Source organism: Rhyacophila brunnea, unplaced genomic scaffold, assembly GCF_057557595.1.
Source record: "Rhyacophila brunnea isolate RB1 unplaced genomic scaffold, BYU_Rbru_1.0 scaffold_7, whole genome shotgun sequence".
Lineage (NCBI taxonomy): Eukaryota > Metazoa > Arthropoda > Insecta > Trichoptera > Rhyacophilidae > Rhyacophila > Rhyacophila brunnea.
The window spans coordinates 43,525,667-43,545,906 of NW_028233339.1; the positions used below are offsets into that span (position 1 = coordinate 43,525,667).

The window sequence follows — 20,240 nt, forward strand, 5'->3', positions numbered from 1 at the left end:
AACGCATATCCAGGGACCTAACGGCCCGGTATACTCATCTTTAGATAAAGCTGAAGCATTTGCAATCAGCATAGCAAAACAATTCTCTCCAAACACAATAGACAGGAACAATCCGGAAATAGTTAATCATGTCAGACAAATCACCAGGAAAGCCAGGGATATATACAATAAGAGGTCAGATCCTCCACCAAATCCTCTAACGCCGGCCACGGTCACGGAAATTGGTTGCCTCATTAAGTGGCTTAATAACCGAAAATCCCCTGGTAACGACGGTCTAACAAACAGAGCCGTCAAAAACCTCCCAGACAGAGGTATAGAAATACTTACGCAGATAGTTAACGCCAGCTTAGAGCTCCAATACTTTCCAGCAGCCTGGAAAGTAGCGGACATAGTCCTTATTCCAAAACCCGGCAAGGACCTAACGTGTCCAGAAAATCATAGACCTATTAGCCTCTTACCGACCTTAAGTAAAATCTTTGAACGAGTCATAAAACGCAGACTTCAAATCATGATCGATGAAGCAGACCTCATCCCAGAAATCCAACACGGATTTAGAGCAGGACACTCGTCCAACCATCAACTACTTAGGGTTATCGAATACATAACCAAAGCATTTAACTATAAAGTCTTTACAACAGGACTATTTCTAGACATAGCAAAAGCCTTTGATAAGGTCTCGATCAAATACTGCAAACAATGCAAACTTTTTCTTTTCGGCCGGGTAATTTCCTAATTCCACTATTTTGTATTATCCCTCGTGTGGGATTATGTGCATCCGATAATTTTTTTTTCTACCATCCAACCTTTTTCAATAGTTTCTATGATATCATATGATATATGATAATCATTTTGCAGGAATTAAAATTATAATCCAAATGTGGAATTATTTTCTCAATAAGATGTTATGGGGAGTATGTGTTGTTAGCTAACGCAATCGAATAGAATTAAAAAAATATTTTGAAGTAACCGATTGTTTTCAATAGCTGTTAAAAATCAAAACTCGATAGTTCGTTTCGCTCACACACGTGATCGTCAGTATGATAGAGCGAGAAAGAGAAGTTCAATTAATTTTAACGGAAAATGAAGCGGGGGATATCTAATTGCCTCATTATCTATTCAAAACGATAAATTAATTACGAAACGTGTTTTCATAATATTCCTATTTCGCAGAATCAATTAGAGTGGTAAGGTGTCTAAAAATAATACAATACTTTAATTTATCGACAATTATTGGTAGCAACCCTCGACCGGATTTTGCACAACATCGTAGCAGCCAAAGGGTTAATGGCATTATAGGTGTTAGGTACCTATGATTACTTTTTGAGCACCTTTTTTAATCATTTTATAAGCAATACAACGCGTTTGACACGATCACGACTGTTCAGATTTAACTGCCGGCAAATGGAACTAGTAGTAATTCATTTCAATTATATAGGTATAGTATAATGCCAAACGGCCTTTTATCGTCGTCATCTGTAGTATTCGCGTTTGTATATCTATCAACGAAGAGCGCATGGCTCTTTGTCGTGGGTTTGAAAGAAAAAGAGCTGGGAAAAATAGTGGATATTATACAGTGGTTTCTCCTTTGAATTGACAGTCAGCACTGCGGAATATTTTATTTTTTATATCTATGTAGATTGAGAGCCTATCAAATAGTCTCTTTTTCGTCTCCTACTATAGGGAAAAATTATAAACTAAGAAGACTTCAAGAGCAGTATTTCTCGTGGTCTTGAAAATTTAGTGGGGATGGCTGGATCGTAATTGTTTAGATCTTTGATTGACTGTTTTGGGGGTATGCTATCATGGAGCTGTAGAATTTTTTCGAAAGTTCAAGATGTGGTCGTAAATGGTTTCTACGTTCAAGTCTCTGTGAAGAGTGGTATTGCGTACAAACCATGGGGCATCTGATTGTTTTAAGAGATTTGTTTGTAGTCTGTAGCGTTTTAAAATGTTTTGTAGGATCAGCATTGCCAGACGGGGGCAGCATATTATGTCATAATGGGTCGGGTGATCGCAGTATAGAGAAGAAGTTTGTTTCTAAGGGCGAGCTTGCTTATTCTACTTATCACAGGGCGTAATATGGCGTTTGTGACTTGAGCTTGGCGCTTTTTGATTTCCAAATGTTTATTAAATGCTAGATGTTCGTCTCAAGTTAGGAACTAGTACTCATATCCCGGCATTGTGTAATTAATATTCTGCCGATAACTTGACATTTGACAACCTGCAATACTGCTCCATGCGTGCATTGTCCATTAATAATGTCATTAGATTTAACGTATCGGTTGAAAGCTTTTTTGGAGGTGCGGGCTCTGATGCGACTTTGTCAGGTTGTTTTGCAGTTTTTAGTATTATGCGTAGTATTATTAGTATCTCAGCATGTGACGTAAATGGTTCTCCTATTAACACCAATAAGTATACCCGGAGAAACCGAGGTCTGCCCTATAAATAACATTTAAGATCAAGCATGTCGCAAGAGTTGCAGGCCGTAAAAAAAGTTGGGAGCCCTAAGTTGGAACACAAAAGTAAACAATCAGCATAGTGTAAATACAAAAATACAAACATAATTATACTCCTACTCGTATGATGTCCACTGCTACTAGATGCACGCCTACTCCCAACTCGTTCAACTTCATAGTCAACATGTCCTGCATTTTCTGTCCGGGAATCTTCTGCCTTCCACAACTTGTTTCAGTTGAAACTGTCTCCAGACTCCTGTATTTCCTATCGTCGATGTCTGCGCAGTAAAAACTGATGGATGATGGAACCGGATCACTTTTCACTTCCAAGTTCACTGCCAAATGCTTTCTCAGCGCCGTGATATAAAACACTTCGAGATTGCTTCTCACAGGTATTGGGAAGTGGTGGTATACAACAAAATTTGTGCTGGATCGATCAAAACGCGATGAGTATGTTGAATGAGCATTCATCACATCCAACGAGGCATTCTGAAGCTAACAATTCTTCTTTATAGACGCTATACCATCCACCACATCGACAAGGATACTTCAAATTGGCGGTGTCAGAGTCTTCTTCCATTTCTTCTAATTTAACCGTAGCATAAAGTGGTGGCTTCTCTTCCAAACGCAAACGCTTTAATTGCATATCGTATGCTCTTCTGGATTCAGGATCTCGGAGTACTTCCCAGGCTTCGCTTATCACGTGGAATTTCATATTCTGCGAGGCATCATCGATTTTGTCAGGATGAAATTTTAGGGCCAACTCTTGAAATCTCTTCTTCAATTCATCTGTGGTGCTTGTTTCTGCACTGTTTAAAACCAAATAGTGATTGTTCTCCATGTTTATGCAAACACAAAAAAATATTTTCCCGCAATGCCGCAACCACTGCGATTCCGCCGATTTGGGAAGTTACAAATTGGGCGAACTGCTATCCAGTTATCACGAAAAGCATGGCGATATGTTATCGAATATCTATGATGGCGACCATCATGTAAGCTGTGATGCGAGATGCCGGCGCTGTGTCCATATTATATGCGGTGCCAAGGTCATAGATAATGCCACGGCGATGGCGTCTGGCCGCGTCTGGCCCTGGCGTCATTTTTCTGTTTTCTCAGTAGCGAGGCGGTTTGGCGTTTCCGTTGCAGTCACGGTCACGTGGTATTTATTTACCCGCCATCCGACGGTTACGTTTATTATCTATGATCCGGTATCCATAGAGTACAAGTGCTGCTAGTCTATGAGTGCTGCACATTCATGGTTGGGTCCGCAAATTTACAATAACTATTCTTTGCAAGGAGATTGAACGGTCTTGAAGTTTTTTAATTCTTTGTGATTTTTTCTAAGCAGGCGCCTTGGAATGGAAAATAAATCGTCCGACTGGTGTATGCTCTACTACTGACCAACGTACGATCAACGAACGAGTAAAAAAAATCGAGGTGTTAAAAGTTGCGATAATCATAATGTCTTTTTTTTCGGTCCAACTCAATGACATTTATACGTCTTTGGTCCAACTTGAATATACGTACCTAGTTTTTTTCTTAGAATTATTAATAACCATGTCCTTGCTTTTTCGTACAAGGTGGTTGTTAGTAATTTTGAACAATCACAAACACCCAGGCTTTGAGAAAAACACATAAATGTTTTTGTCATGACCGGGAATCGAACCCAGGAACTCTCTAGTTAAATATCAAACATGTTTGAAATCTAACGAACACTATACGTCCCGGTTTGACCGGGATTGTCAGTGTGTCCCGCGAGATTTATATTAAATCTGTATTATTTTTTTATTCTTCATAATATTATCGAATATTCAAGAATAAAGCTGGCCATATACGTTTGATTTTGATACGGATTGTGTATTTTATTGATTCACCGAGACAATATTATACACATTCATGTAAATATAAAATATGAACTATAATCTTTTATTTTGAATTAATTATTACCTTTAATGGACAGTATTAATTATCTATTTGGTCATATTTTTAGAATACGGTAATATTTATATAGGTATTGATTTTATATACAATAATTTTAAACATGCGACAAAATTATATTTACATTAATCATCAGTATAATAATTATTAATTACTATGGTATTATTAAAATATATACTTAACTTTTATTTAGGTTTACCGACATTGTCATTCACAATTAGGTAGGTATATTAATTTATGTTGTGAACGTCTTAAAGTAATAATTTGTAATATTCACTTCATACAATAAATAAAATTTGAATACTGAGTTATTTGTCTATATTATTCGAATTTGACTTTGAAGTCCTTGAGATAGGGTTTGCTCTTTCTTCTTCGCGTGAGGTTATATTCTACTAATTTATTTTCCGTTTTCTTTTCGTTGGTCATTCTCCCCTTTTTATTTACTGGTCATACCCGCTTGCCTTTTTTATGTAGGGAGTTTGGCATTCCTTTGTTTTCATTATGATAGGATCCTCAGAGTTGACAACGCAGGTACAAAAAGGCAGTTGGTCCCTCAGACAGACACATATCCAATCCCTTCTGGGGCGACTCAACTTCACACCCTACCTCCACGAGGAAGGTTGTATTGCCGATGGCTACAACGCTCCAGTCATCAATATGGCCGAGGTCCCATCCTCGCCAATTGATGACAATCCCACCACAGGCCCAACAGGGCATCATGTGGTGGCCCTAGGCGATAGGATCCTCAGATTTGACACAACGCATGTACAAAAAGGCAGTTGGTCCCTCAGGCAAGCACATGTTCAATCCCTTCTGGGGGCGACTTAACTTCGCATCCTACCTCCACGAGGAAGGTTGCATTGCCGACGGCTACAAAGCTCCAGTCATCAATATTGTCGAGGTGACATTCTCGCCAATAGGCGACAATCCCACCACAGGCCTAACAGGACATCATGTGGTGGCTCCAGGTGATAGGCTCCTCATAGTTGACACACAGAACGACATTCAATCACTTCCTGACGACAGACGCAGCCGACACAGGCTAAGGAGCCCAACTGAAAGAACACCACCTATCAGGTACGTGGGAACAAGACCAGTTAGCATGGCATGGCATTCCAACATGAAGGAAATGTTTGCAATTCAATCTCGGGTACAATCAATCATAGGATCAGATCTGCTTCTGCAGACAGACAACAAAACAGTGGTGGCATACATCAACAACGAGGCCGGCACAAAATCTGTCACCTCCTAAACCTATGCCGACAGATACTAGTATTTACCAGTCGAGCTAACATCACGTTTACTGCACAATACTTCCGCAGAAATTACAACTGTGTGGCAGATCATCTCTCCCGCAGACAACTCATTCCCGAGTGGCACCTCATCAACACCGCAACCATCCCCCTGTTTCAAAGATGGGGTGTTTCCGAGGTGGATTTATTCGCAAGCGAAACAGCACATGTCGTTGCAACGTATGTGTCACGAGACGTTACAGACAGTGGTGCGCTGTTTCACGACGCCTTCAGCCGAGTATAGGACTTGCGTGGATATTCCCCCAACCAAACTTACTTTCACGAGTCCTAGCGCACCTGAACTCAGCAAAAGGGAAGTACTTACTAGTGGCACCGAGCTGGAAACAATGCTTTTGGGAAGTGGACTTACGAAAAAGGGCGACAGTACCTCCTTATACAATGCCTCACCTACATACGACACTAGTAGGTATGGAGACCAACCGTCCACCTCCAAGGACCCAGGACCTGTCCCTTTAACTATGGTAAATTTCGGGTAGGGGGAAATAACATCAAATTGAATGGTGGAAGAAAGGGCACTCCTTGCTTCCAAATGGCGGCCTTCGACTCTAACAACTTACAACCAGCTTGGATCAAATGGAAGACAATAACATGGTGTAACATGAACCTAATGGATCATAATAGCCCTCAACCAATGGAATTGGCCAGATACCTAGGCTACTTGCACAACATGGAGGGTTTGTCGTACAACACCATCCTGGTGCATAAGTCAGCCATAGCCACATTTTGCAAACCGATTATCATTGTAGATATCACCATCAACGAGGTACCTAGTACAACACAATATGTTACAAGCAATTTCGGTACACAAAACGAAACCTGTCAAACCACCGGTTTGGGATCCAGGACGAGTGGTAGATCATCTTAGGAAAACAACACCGGTGGAGTACAACCTTTTCGAAATGTCTCGTAGGACAGCTACCTACTCGGCTGCTTCTCGCATCGGGACGAAGGGTTCATGACCTCACACTACTCAGTAATAGTAGACAATGGATTAGTGGATAAAGGTGATCACATAATTGTATGGCCAATGTTTTGCGCAAAGACAGATACCGCCAAGCATCGTCAATCGGAATGGAAGCTAAGCGCTTCCACGTGTCAAAACATCGACCCAGTATTCTGGTTACGGAAACACGTCTGCATGTCAAACCCAAGGAGAGAGGAAGGATATTTCGGAATTATTTATATCTTCAAAAGAACCACCAAAACTAGCCACCAGGACAGTTATAGGGAATTGAATAAGGTCATTACTGTTGGAAGCAGGTGTACAAGAACCATCAGGCAGTGTCCGCTCAGTGGTGGCTTCCTTAAACAGTAAATATACCCAATAGATGATATCTTAAAGAGAGGTAACTGGCGTAGTGTCGACATTTCACGACAACTACCAGAGAACGATGGACACACCACTATCAGAAGGGGAAAAGAACCCATTAACTTCTCTATTAAACTATATACATTGAAAGTCACGATGGTCTATACCTCGTCAATGAATCATTGTCACATACAGGAATTTGGCATACCCAACACCAGGTGATAACAAACAGATATCTCAAGGACTTCAAAGTCAAATTCGAATAATGAAAGGAGTTTTACCTACCAATAAAACTCTTATTATTCATGTTGACTTTGAAGTCCAGGTAACTTCTACCTGGTTCCTTGAGCCATATCATAATGAAAACAAAGGAATGCCAAACTCCCCACATAAAAAAGGCAAGCGGGTATGACCAGTAAATAAAAAGGGGAGAATGACCAACGAAAAGAAAACGGAAAATAAATTAGTAGAATATAACCTCACGCGAAGAAGAAAGAGCAAACCCTATCTCAAGGACTTCAAAGTCAACATGAATAATAAGAGTTTTATTGGTAGGTAAAACTCCTTTCATTATTTTCACAATAACTTAATATTATTTTATAATGCTCTCTAAAATTTTAACATTTATATTATATTGTATAAAATAATATGTTTACATAAATAACTGTAACTTTGTTTTACACTCGTAAAAATAAATAAAATGTAATATTTGCGATCTCCGCGTACATAATAAATAATTATTACATTATTAATAATAAATGAATTTGTATTTTATAACAAGTAACACCAGCCGCAGCTGTGTCGCGCGGTATATTCTACTTAATGCTGGGTCCACACTGGCAACATGTCGCGCGACAACCTCGTTAAATTTTACGATAATTATCGGTGACCGGACAAAACAGAACATGACAAAACAGAACAGCCAGGGGAAAAATGAAACATAATTTTTGTGGAATCCATATGTTAATTAAATTTTACACGATACGTATAGGATAAATATTAAAATATTTAATATAAAAAAAACAATTTTCAAGTGAAATCATCAAGGTTTAATTATATACTTTCATTTTTTTTACAATACCGTTATTTTGAAAATAATGCATTTTTTTATATTATGGAGTATATAAAATTGTATAATGTAATCACTGCATGACGGCCATTTGGCGTAAATACCTCAATTTATCTGTTTGATTTTGATAATCATTCACGACTATTGCCACTAGATTACTAAGTGTCTCATAATTTTTCTTTATAGCTTCAAATCGACCTGTATGAGCACTAGCTAATAATAATCGGGGTGCCGGACGAAATCAAAAATCACGAAAAAATGGTTTTTTGTCTCCTGCAAAAAATTGCGCAATCGTAACACTTATTTTGAATTGCGCAAATTTTACAAGGGAAAAAAAACATTTTTTTTGTAGAAAAAATGGGTTTTTGTCTCTCTTGCGAAAAATTGCGCAACCTTAACACTTATTTTGAATTGCACATATTTTACAAGAGAGACAAAAATCATACATTTTGTAAAATTTGCGCAATTCAAGATAAATATTACGATTGCGCAATTTTTACAGGAGAGACGAAAAAGCATTTTTTTTATCTCTCTTAATTATTTTTCGGGATTTTGGCTTTCGGGATTTCAGCCAATCGGGATTTCGGCCATTCGGGATTTCAGCATTCGGAATTTCGGCCTTCGGGATTTCGACCCAACCCATCCTAAGCTTGCCGGCAACACCGAGTTAAGTTTATTTGAGGCTTTCTAGTGATTAGTAATGCAGAAATTAGGTATAATATATATAATTTAATATAGATATAATTTGATTTATTATGGCGTATTGAAAATCTCTGCTATTAAAAATCTATCAGCATAATAGAGATAGGACAATTTCAATATTAAATTTATATTTTTTCTGAAAGGTCATAGTTATATTTATCGTTGTTCTGTTTTGTCTAGTTCTAGGATCTAGGATATATGTTCTAGGATATATCAATAGGAGTAATAATATTGTTTATTTAGTTAAAAATATAAGTTTATACAAAGATTTTTTTTCCTTATGTTTTTGAAAAATAAAATATTTACAAAAGAAAGGTGGCCCGCCAAATATTTTTGATTTCAAAATTGTCCCTTTGACGATAAAGTTTGTGAACCCCTGGTCTAGACCAAGGATCAGCAACGCTGCACCCGCGGACGATATTATTTGATGCATCCTCACCAGATTTGCTGACAAAAATAATGTGGGTGAGGTAAAAAAGAAGTCATTCTCGTGAAAAATGCTAGTGTACTCCTTTAAATTTGTAGCCTCAATTGTGTTAAAGCTTTAAATTCTTTAAAAGCTTTTGTCATTTATTCGTCTCGATATATATTTTTTTATAAATTCGTTCTACCTATGACGTACCTAGTAAAAAGACTTTTTTTTATTACGCCTCTATAGGAAAAAGGTTACTTACTTCTGATAAATGACATTAAATATTTTTTAAAGCTATATCTAATTTAAACATACTAGTCAACCTTACTTGTGCCCTGGTACTGCAACGGAAAAAAAACTTCAAATAAACATTATTCATTGAAACAATAATTATTTTTTTGGTTTTTCATGTTTAAAACCATAGATTAATATACTTTTTTTAAAAACATGTGGCAACATATTCTCTTTGAATCCGAACCATAGATAATATCCGTACTTAATTCTGAAGTTTGACAGATTAGGTTATGTTCATGTTGAAAGCACATGACTAGGAAACAAGCATTGTTTTGGTGAGATTTAATCTACAAATAAAATGGGACGCAAGGCAAAATTCGACGAAGGTGTTAAAATAAAGAAAGGCCCTGGGAAGAAAACGAAAAAGCAGAAAGATCCAACATTTGATAGTAGTTTAACTGGTGCGTTACTGACATATTACCTACTCTAGTATTATGGAGGGTGAAGCATACTGTGTGTTATTCTTATATTATATTATTATACCCATTCTCATAACAATATTTCTTTATTTTTGTATTACAGCACCGGATATTCCCAAAATCTTGAGTCACAGACAAAAACAGCGAGTTGTCAAAAGAACGAAAAAGAAAGCTGAGAAGATTGAAAAGATTAAAGAAGCAAATTTGACGAATAAAAATTTAAGACAGAAAGCAGTAAAAGTAAACGGGTTAAGCAGTGGTCCCACAAATGGCAAAAAAGAACAAGGAAAAGGTAAAAAAAAAGCTTTATTATGTATGTTACACCGAATGTGTGAAATTGCGTATTACACGAAATCGGCAATATTTTCCCTAATTCATGAATAAGACATCGGGCTTGCATTATTCATGAATTGGACAATTTATCTGCCGAGTGCGTGAATTTGGCAGGGTATGGAATTCTTAAACTGTCAACATGACAGTAGAAAAAATATTTTTAATTCGGATGGTTTTATTAGTTATAATTGGACATAATATAATATTATTATTATTAGGTTAGGTTAGGTTTTTTAATTCTGAATTCAACTGAATGTTCATTTTGAGGTTAGCTAAAAGTGTCAACAAACTATCAAATCATACTATCACAAACAAACAATCGACCATTGCCTGAGACCCAAGCGAATCAAATCGCGAAAATACCTTTTAATACTTCCGTTATCATATTATAGTTCTAGATTTTTTTGTAGGCATAGTAAATCGTCATTGTAGTTATTGATTGGTATATTTTTATATAATCAATGACGTTTGACACATTTGGTTAGTTTGGTTAGTTGCAAAAAACACCACTGGAGCGCGACCATCTATTTCGACCAATGTGTGAGCATTTGACACATTTGGTTTAGTTGCAAAAAACACCACCGTAGCACTACTATCTAATTTGCCCAATGCATGAACTAGGCAGAAAAATTACTGTTGAATTCACGCACTCACGCAGATATTTTGCCTAATTCAAGAATAAAGCAACAGGCTTGCATTTTACATGAAATAGGCAAAATTGTGCCAATTTTATGTAATACTCAAATTCACACATTCGGCGTAACATATACATACAGTTTATAGATGTTGATCGATATAATGAATGATGTCAATGGTAGTGGTGAAGTGGGCATTCTAATAATACCATGAAAGAAGCCAAATTGTGAAACCATGCCCAGATTGTTTACATGTTAGGACATTTTCGCGTCTATATATTATTTTCTTTTCTTTAGAAAGTGAGGAAATGATAGGAAGTCCTTGACTGATGATTAATTCGTTCTGAAGATTTTCGTGTAAGTCTGCCCACTCAACTAGAAAGCCGACACATTCACAACGAGAGGTCCTACCTTTTCCACCCCTCCCGTTGTTGTCTATGGATGACCTGTCATTGCCTATCATAGTTCTATAGCAGGGATGGCCAGTGCGAAGGTATTTTTGGTCGATCGCGGACATAATAATATATTGTACCATTTTTTGTTCAAACGAGTCAAAACTACTCGACATTCCAGCTCTTAAAATCCGCTAGTTCTTATTTCTCCTCTCACATATCATTATCAAGAATTCAAGATATACACTCATGCGAAGAACACAAGTGATGAGAATTTGGAATAAATTCTACAGGATAACATTAATAAAATAAATGTAAATTCCTATCTTTGCAATTTGACGAGTCGGTAGATTCCACGGATATTGCACAGCTATGTGTTTTTATTCGATTGGTTTTTAAAGACATGTTTGCTTCAGATGAATACCAATAGAGGAGCGATCCAAAAGAGAAGATAATGTATTTAATGCATTTAAGTCGTATATTAATCGTACTCGATTTACTATTCATAAACTAGTATCGGTAACGACTGATGGAGCTGTTATGGTTGGGAATTATGTTGGGCTTATTACTTTATGTAAAAATGTACAAAAACAGTACCCACTTTTATCAGTTATCATTGCATTATACACCAGCAGGCATGGTTCCCATAAGGGGTTCTGACAGGGCTCTAGCCTGAAAGGTGCCCGGCAGGTAGCGGGTCGACCAGTTAAGTGAGAAAAACACAAATTTGCTCAAATAGTACTACTAATAATACTATTATTCTCAAGGGATATATATACATTTTAAAATACACGGCTGTGTGATCAGTCGATCGCCATAAATAATTTTTTCAACTAGTCGATCCTAGAAAAAAAAAGTGTGGCCACCCCTGTTCTATAGAGTGCTCATACTGACGCGTCTGTCGTGTTCACACAGGGAATGGTTTGATTTGGATAGATGAGTTACATGATAAATAATACACTAGCATTAACGGCCCACATGCTCAGCATACGTCGAAATGGAGCTTTTATGCTATTTTCAAAACATGATCCTGGACATTCCTTAAACGTTGTAGATAATCTATTTACATAATTTTGAAGCCTTATTATCCTTTATATTTATTTTAAACATTTGATGACTGCATAAAGTATTTTTATTACATAAAATAGTATTCTTTTAAACCTCTCGCTCTAATGTTTTAGAATATAGTCATATTTCAGTACGTCCATGTGAAGTGGTGTTAAGATTTTTTATATTTATTAATTTTTAAAAGCATTTATAAAACCATTAGTAAAATTTATGTCGACATTATTATAGTGAAATATTTACAAAAAAAATTATATTGATAATCTCTGTGTTCCCAAATTTGACAAGAATTAGGCATTTTATTAAAAAAAATGGGCAAGATTTACACATTTAAAGATAATTTTAAAGATACCGATTATAAGCTATGTCTTTCAAATGTGATAAACATTCTACGAATAATGTTTGCTTTATAATAAATATTGACCTAAGAATAAGGTAGTATTTTTTTGAAATATGCCATTTCTATTGGCATTTCCCAGTGGCTAAGCTACAACATACGGCTGTAGCCATAAATTGACAAAACGATAAATGAAGTAGGGAGTAAGATCATGGTAACGCGCCTGTTTGAACATGTACCTAACCGTTTTTTTTTTTTTTTTTAAAACGCCGGTTCTGAACTCTTCGGCATCATTGCATATTATCTATAAATGTTAAAGATGGTGGTATCTTTTTTTACTAATCATTCTTTTTGAGACAATAAATACTTTTGAGGCAAGATATTAATTATACAGTCATTGATAAATTACCATTTTTTACTGCAGCAATTTATTTATGCCAAATATGTATGGGTCACCTGATGTATATACCTACTAACTAATATTACTTGTATAAAATTATTTATGACATAAATATTTTTATTTGGCTTAGGTTTCACCGATGACAACAAATCCTGGTTAAAAATCAAGAAGAAGTCTGCCCAAGCAGAGGAAGAATCAGACAGTGAGGAGGATGAGGATGATGAAATGGAAGATGGCAGTGGGATGGAGCTTGGAGGCGGTGGAGGTGATGATGGGGAGTCGGGCGAGTCTGATGATGACCAAAGCGATGACGGTGGACAGGATTCTGATGAAGATGATGACGATCCTGGAGAGTACAAGGTATATAATCCTACACTACTTATCTCTTTGTATCTTTTCGCAGCTTTATTCAAACCTGCCACAAGTGTTCTATAAATTGGTTGTATTTGAGACAAATACTATCGTTATTCCACCTATGTTCAAATGGCGGAAGTTTCTCGCAAATGATTCCGCAGGCGATCAAATAGTACATAAAAATCATATTAATTAAATTATGAATATGTTTAAAAGTTACTTTGCCTGAAATTGTGTAGTTATAGTTATTTTTCATTTGTTTTAAAAATCCCATTTTCTGATGTGTGTCCAGAACAGGCAGGCGGAGTGTCCAATTCTTAAAAAAATTATCTAAGGAATGTTCAGGAAACCTTGTAGGGCAGGGCATCCCAACCTTATTTTCATCAATAGCACGTTTATATACAATCAAAAATAGAATCGCAGGCAAATATTTTTCCAATGAAACTTACATACTATGGACAAAGAATGCTATAATATACAACTTGACAAATAAATATTAGTTATAATTTTTTTAACTATTCCATCCACACATCGATGACAAATTCAATATGTTATCCAGTTAACCAATACAAAAAGTCAATTGTAATTATTAGTTTTATTAATCGATTTAAAATTATAAAGAGAAAAGAATTATATTTTTGGTTGTTTTGAATATATCATTATAGCCTGTTTACATGTTTATGGATTTACTGGTGGCTATACGTATTGTCTTATTAAAATGCAAATGTAAACACTTATTATCGTGCACGTTGCAAGACTGCATGCATTGATTAAAAAAGTATAGCTTCTTCTGAATTTTCACATGATAGTTACAACTTCCATAACAAACGCGCGTGCAGTAGAATAATAGTGGCGAACCTGCCGAAAAAAATATGAACTACACTGCGAGTATTTTGATGTTCACCAATTTTCACAACTTGTCAAATAGCACCATACAATGACAATGACGCGCCTCGCTTACGATTGAAGAATGAGATTGGCGAAACAGTCTGCACTTTTGCGTGTAAACAGTTATTATTGCGATTGTTTAACTTACACACTATTGGTGTCAGTAAATCCATGTACCTGTACAGACATTTTTACACTGACTATATTATCACATTGAAGTGATACTGACTTGTGTAAGAATTCAGCAACTTGGTTTAATGTACATATTATGTAATATGAAATTGTGTGTTTTATTAATTTTTTTTTAGGTGGGGAATTTGGATGATGTTGATGTTGACAGCGATGATTCTGATATTGGAAAAGATGAGTTTGCATCAGACTCTGATGAAGATAAGGCAAAAGAGGACGAGAGTGGTGATGATGACTTGCTTCCGATTGAAAAAGCCAGCAAGAAGCTCAAGAAGAAAAAGGAATTGAAGCAAAAACTCGCCGATGAAGAGATGCAGCTCAACATTGCCAGTCATGATGTATTCGCCTTTCCCACGGAAGAAGAATTAGAACAACCGATAGGCTTGCAAGACGTTCAACAAAGAATTAAAGATGTAATGACAGTTTTAACTGACTTTGGCAAACTGAAAGAAGACGGAAAAAGCCGATCGGAATACATTGAGTTGCTCCGTAAAGATCTATGCTTGTATTACAGCTACAATGAATTCTTAATGGAACGTCTCATGCAGTTGTTCCCGCTGCCGGAGTTGATGGAGTTTTTGGAAGCTAGCGAAGTACAGAGACCTATGACCATCAGAACTAACAGTCTCAAAACAAGAAGAAGGGAACTGGCTCAGGCTCTTATTAACAGAGGCGTAAATCTTGACCCGGTCGGTAAATGGAGTAAAGTTGGACTTGTAGTATACAGCTCAACCGTACCTGTCGGTGCTACCCCTGAATATCTTGCCGGACACTACATCATTCAAGGCGCTTCCAGTTTTTTGCCAGTGATGGCTCTTGCTCCGCAAGAAAACGAGAGAATTTTGGATATGTGTTCGGCACCCGGTGGAAAAGCCTCGCACATAGCAGCAATAATGAAAAATACCGGAGTTTTATTCGCAAATGATTTTAATAAAGACAGGCTGAAAGCCGTTATTGGAAATTTTCATAGATTAGGAGTTGTTAATTCTATTATTGTTTCATACGACGGTCGCATGTTTCCGACGGTGATGAAAGGATTCGATAGGGTTCTTCTGGATGCGCCGTGCACTGGAACGGGTGTCGCCGCCAAAGACGCCAGCGTCAAAACCAACAAAGACGCTACGGACCTGCAAAGATGTTACAATCTTCAAAGACAGTTGATTTTGGCCGCTATCGATTGTGTCACAGCCAGATCAGGCACCGGAGGATACATCGTCTATTCGACGTGTTCAATACTGCCAGAAGAGAACGAGTGGGTAGTAGATTATGCTCTGAAAAAAAGGAATGTAAAATTGGTGCCGACCGGCTTAGATTTTGGTACAGAGGGATTCACCAAGTTCAGAAATCTCAGGTTCCATCCGTCGATGAACTTGACGAGGCGATTTTATCCACACACGCATAATATGGACGGCTTCTTTGTGGCAAAGTTGAAGAAGTTTTCAGATGTTATTGTAAGTATTTTTGTTTGATTATTTATATATTTATAAGCGGCGTATGCACCTATGAAACAAAATATAATTTAAAATACAACAGTAAAACAGAGCACACAGAATAATAATACATTTTAAAGTCATGTACAATTTATACAAGTAAAATAGAAGAAAAAGTATAATAATATAAAAGCAGCTTATCAAATTTTAAAAAGAAGTTGAATAGTAACAATGCTCGATTGCCTGAACGGAGGTATTGAATATGTCAATAAACGAACTATTAGAAAGAGAATGAATTCTTGGTATTGACGAATAGAAAGTGACATTGGCTTTAAAAAAATATATGTAAAAAGGGTCGCAATTTTTTGTTTGTCTAGTAGGAACACGAAACTGGATCATACTCAGCAGTTTGGGGCAGTTGAAAATTTAATTTACAAAATCTTTTAATATATAAATAATTATTATATACCGAACCGATACAGTAAAACCTCGTTAGTAAGAACACTATTAATTCGAAATTCGCCGTAATTCGAAATTTTCCCGACAAAAAGGCCCTTGAACATTATTTTCATATAAAACCATACCTTTAATTCGAATTTCGTAATTCGAAATGATCTCAGAGTCCCTGGCATATAAAAATATTCAATCAATCGTAATAAAGTACACTATTTCATGAGCCAGTCATTGAAAATTGTGACAGACTTTCCTTAAAACATCAAAAATTACTTATGATGGTAATAAAAATAATCCTGACATTTTATGACCCAATTCGGTAGGCACATCTATGATCAGAAACGAAATTAATGAAAGTCAAAAATTTTTTTTTTTTCAAAATTTTAATATTTTCCCCCCATACAATTCGTAATTCGATTTTTTTTTCAATTTTTGGTCCCATGGAATTCGTATTAATGAGGTTTTACTGTATCATTATTTATAATCTAAAATACTGGTATATTACTGGTAGAAACCGAATAATATATTATTTAAAAAAGCATACGGTCTTCAGTGAACTTTCAGAAATACTTATTTAATCAGATGATGAAATCAAAAATAATAAAAATAATCATTACGTCGGTAATTTTCTACAAACACGTATCTCATAAAACATAACTTTTCAGGAGAGCCAAATAACAATTTATTCTCACAGTTTTTAATTTAGAAATAAATTTTCTTCTATGAAATATCCATTTTTACACATATTTTCATGAAAAAAATGTTATGTTTCTTCAATTTATCGCACTATACTTTCGACCGATCAGTCATATTGTCGAAGATACGAGAATGCGTTGCAACTTTACTGTGAATATTACTACAGCAAACACATATCTTTACTTACGAGAAAGAACTTCAGTATAATCATCTGTCGGAGTTCAGTATTCTGTATACTTACAAACACGTAACTCAAGATACGAGTTTATAGGATTTATAAAAGTATTTGATTGTGATATGAGTTTTTTGTTATTGCTTAAATCTATTATGTTATAAAGTATGTTTTGAGATATGTGTTCGTGGAATATGTACGTATTCAAATTCTGAATTCATTACATCAAACTACTCAAAACTGTCAAAAATTGATATACTTGTTTGTAGCAAATTAGCGACGATTAACAGTTCCTGTCTTTCTTGGATACTTCTACTTCCATTCCTATTGATAATAAAGATGAATAAATCATGTTTACTGATCTACACTTTTCAGTTTTTTCAACTAACGATGTCATTGGTATTAAATTTTAAACAATGCTAATATTATGTTACAGCCCGAGGATTTGAAGAAGCATGAAGAAGAAAACGCGGAGGGAACCGAAGAGCCAGTTGATAATGAAGACGACGTTCCGAAATCATTAAAACGGCCGGCCACCGATAAAATCAAGGACAAGAAAAATAAGAAACGCAAGAATGAGACAACACCCGAAGAATCACAAAACGGAAACGATGTATGTATATGTTCATTCTTCACTCTTATAACGGTAGGGTGTAGAAGACAGCACATTATTATAAAAAACACATAGAAACGAAACCGCAACACCAACGTATTATCGGAAATAGTTCTTATTGCAAATTTCTCAGATTTCATAAAGTGTGCAGTATCTTATGGCGAGCTAGTATGTATGTCTTTTCTCATGAAGGATTTACTATAATAGATTAAACATCGGAACAGGAATCACGTGCACTACTAGTGTACACCGAGGTGTTGGGGGTTGTTCCTAGTACACTTGTTATCACAACTTTAAGGGGTGGCTAACGTTCATTATGCCGCAGTAGACACCCTTATAATGGCTGTGAAGACGTGGCTGTTGGTGGAGGAAAGACTGCATTTGGAAAGATTCATGTTTAAGAAAAACTGTCTGATGAAGATGAACTTTAATGTTAAGGTGAAAGTCTGTCATGTACTGAGACTAGTAATAAAATTGGCCGCAAGTATCGTGGCGGCCTATAATGTCATGGGTTCCAGGTTCGAATCCCGGGTCTGGCAACAAAAATTTTCCATTCTTTTCAAATCCATTTCTTGTAAAAACAAAAATCTGTAAAAATTCTAATGGATTTAAGATATCCCATTTGAGTTATTTTTTGAAGTCGTGAGTCGATTTGCCAAAAGGCAAATAAACACTATTTATTTGCCTTTTGGTGAGTGTACACAGCGTCTGAAGATACCGAAAGGTGAAACCCTGGTTGCAACAAACAACTCAAATGGAATAGTACAAAACTTGAATCCATTAGAACTTAAATTCAAATTCTATCAAGTACCTTTGGTCAATAGTATAATATTAAAAATCAGTTAATTCAACTTCCACTCTATGAAAGCACATAATGTGGAGTTGCTATAAAAAGTTGGTAAGTCAATAAATTAGATATTTGAGTTAAGAACGGATTATGTGTCTATAAATATTATGTCCCCGACCATGTCCGATCCTAATAAGATCATATTGGCCTCCACGGAGTGCAGGTTTGTATTAACAGTTTTTTGTTTTTACAAGAAATGGATGTCAGCCACTTGCTCAACCTATTAGGTCCATACTCTGAATCATACACAAATTGAAAAACAAAATGTGTACTTGCCACACCCAGGAGTCGAACCTGGGACCTACGACGCTTAAGCCCCGCGGCCATCGTGAGTGTATATAAACATGCATGCTATAAAAAAATTTAATGCCATCCGATGTATGGAACATGCATATAAAGCACAAAAAAATTAGTGTGCATTATTTATGTCAGATCTTAATGTCCTACCTCCACTTTTCGTCACTGCCGTATCATATTCTAGTTGTAAAAAAGTACAAAACAATATTTTTTCCCCAGAATGACACATCAGAACCTGAAGGAGAATCCAGCCAAGGACCCGTGCATCCCGATTTAGTAAACTCCTTAAAGAAAAACAGCAGAAAGAAGAAAGAGAGGCTGGCGAATGAGGCGAAGAAGCAATCTGGTAAAGGTGACAAAGGAAAGAAGACAGAAAATAATTCCGATAAAAAATTCCAAGGCGTAAAAACCAAGAACTTCAAAAACAAAGCCAACAAGAAGAAAGGGAAGAAAAATAAAAAAAAGCAACCAATAACAAAGTGACATAGTTAATTATACAAAATCCTTTTTTACTTGAATATTACAATAGTGAATGAAATGAAATCTAGTGGATCCACTAGATACATGACGTTATTTCGGTTGGACTATAATTTTTGTTACTGTTGCACCTTAGATCTGCCGGATTACATGCCATTCACTATGTCAATGTGTCAAAGGAATGGTTTAAAATTGACATGAAATTTTAATTGTAAAAATAATATTATATCGAATCCTTTATAATATGACCATCTGACGGGATTGCCGCAAATATTTTGTTAATAAAATATGTATACCAAAATTATTGTTCGCACAATAAATTTGACATGATGAAATCATTTTTTGTTATTTTTATTGATGATAAAGCCTCTTTCCCATTGTTGCATATTTTCACCAAACTCTCCTGTTTAAAAAAAAATACCTGTGTTTTAAGGTAAGTGAATGATTAATTAAATAACATACAGTAATACCCCGAAATTATGCGATAGGTGAAAACTGCTTAAGTCGAATTCGCATAGGGGTACAACTATGCATATACAGTAGTCTCTCAGTAATCCGCCAGCCCAAAAACCAGACAAGTGTCCAATGCACTACATATAATCCGAAATATGGTAAAAATTAAAACAGCTATTACTTAAAAATAATTTTTTTGAGAAATTTGTACTATTTTATTTGTACGGTTTTATTTATAATCAAAGTCAAGTATTTACTAAAACACATTTATAAACTAAGTTTATTACATAGAAAAAA

The 20,240-nt window shown here is 35.9% G+C and overlaps 2 protein-coding genes across 2 annotated transcripts; one reads left to right on the plus strand and one right to left on the minus strand.

The window, feature by feature from the left end:
- Nucleotides 1–869: 869 nt before the first annotated feature.
- LOC147064941 (dnaJ homolog subfamily C member 24-like) lies at nt 870–3,556 on the minus strand. The gene has a single exon (XM_085958271.1). It carries the CDS (start codon nt 3,295–3,297, stop codon nt 2,893–2,895), a length of 405 nt encoding a protein of 134 aa, XP_085814397.1. The 5' UTR covers nt 3,298–3,556; the 3' UTR covers nt 870–2,892.
- Nucleotides 3,557–9,710: 6,154 nt separating this feature from the next.
- LOC147064942 (uncharacterized) lies at nt 9,711–19,829 on the plus strand. Its single transcript, XM_085958243.1, has 6 exons — nt 9,711–9,894; nt 10,016–10,204; nt 13,205–13,434; nt 14,625–15,956; nt 17,693–17,869; nt 19,233–19,829. Exons 1-6 carry the CDS (start codon nt 9,792–9,794, stop codon nt 19,494–19,496), a joined length of 2,295 nt encoding a protein of 764 aa, XP_085814369.1. The 5' UTR covers nt 9,711–9,791; the 3' UTR covers nt 19,497–19,829.
- Nucleotides 19,830–20,240: the final 411 nt, after the last annotated feature.

Coding starts and splice junctions, on each gene's coding strand:
- LOC147064941 (XM_085958271.1), bottom strand. CDS start 3,297: ATGGAGAACAATCACTATTTGGTTTTAAACAGTGCAGAAACAAGCACC.
- LOC147064942 (XM_085958243.1), top strand. CDS start 9,792: ATGGGACGCAAGGCAAAATTCGACGAAGGTGTTAAAATAAAGAAAGGC. Junction 9,895..10,015: donor ATTTGATAGTAGTTTAACTG/GTGCGTTACTGA, acceptor TTTGTATTACAG/CACCGGATATTCCCAAAATC. Junction 17,870..19,232: donor AATCACAAAACGGAAACGAT/GTATGTATATGT, acceptor TTTTTTCCCCAG/AATGACACATCAGAACCTGA.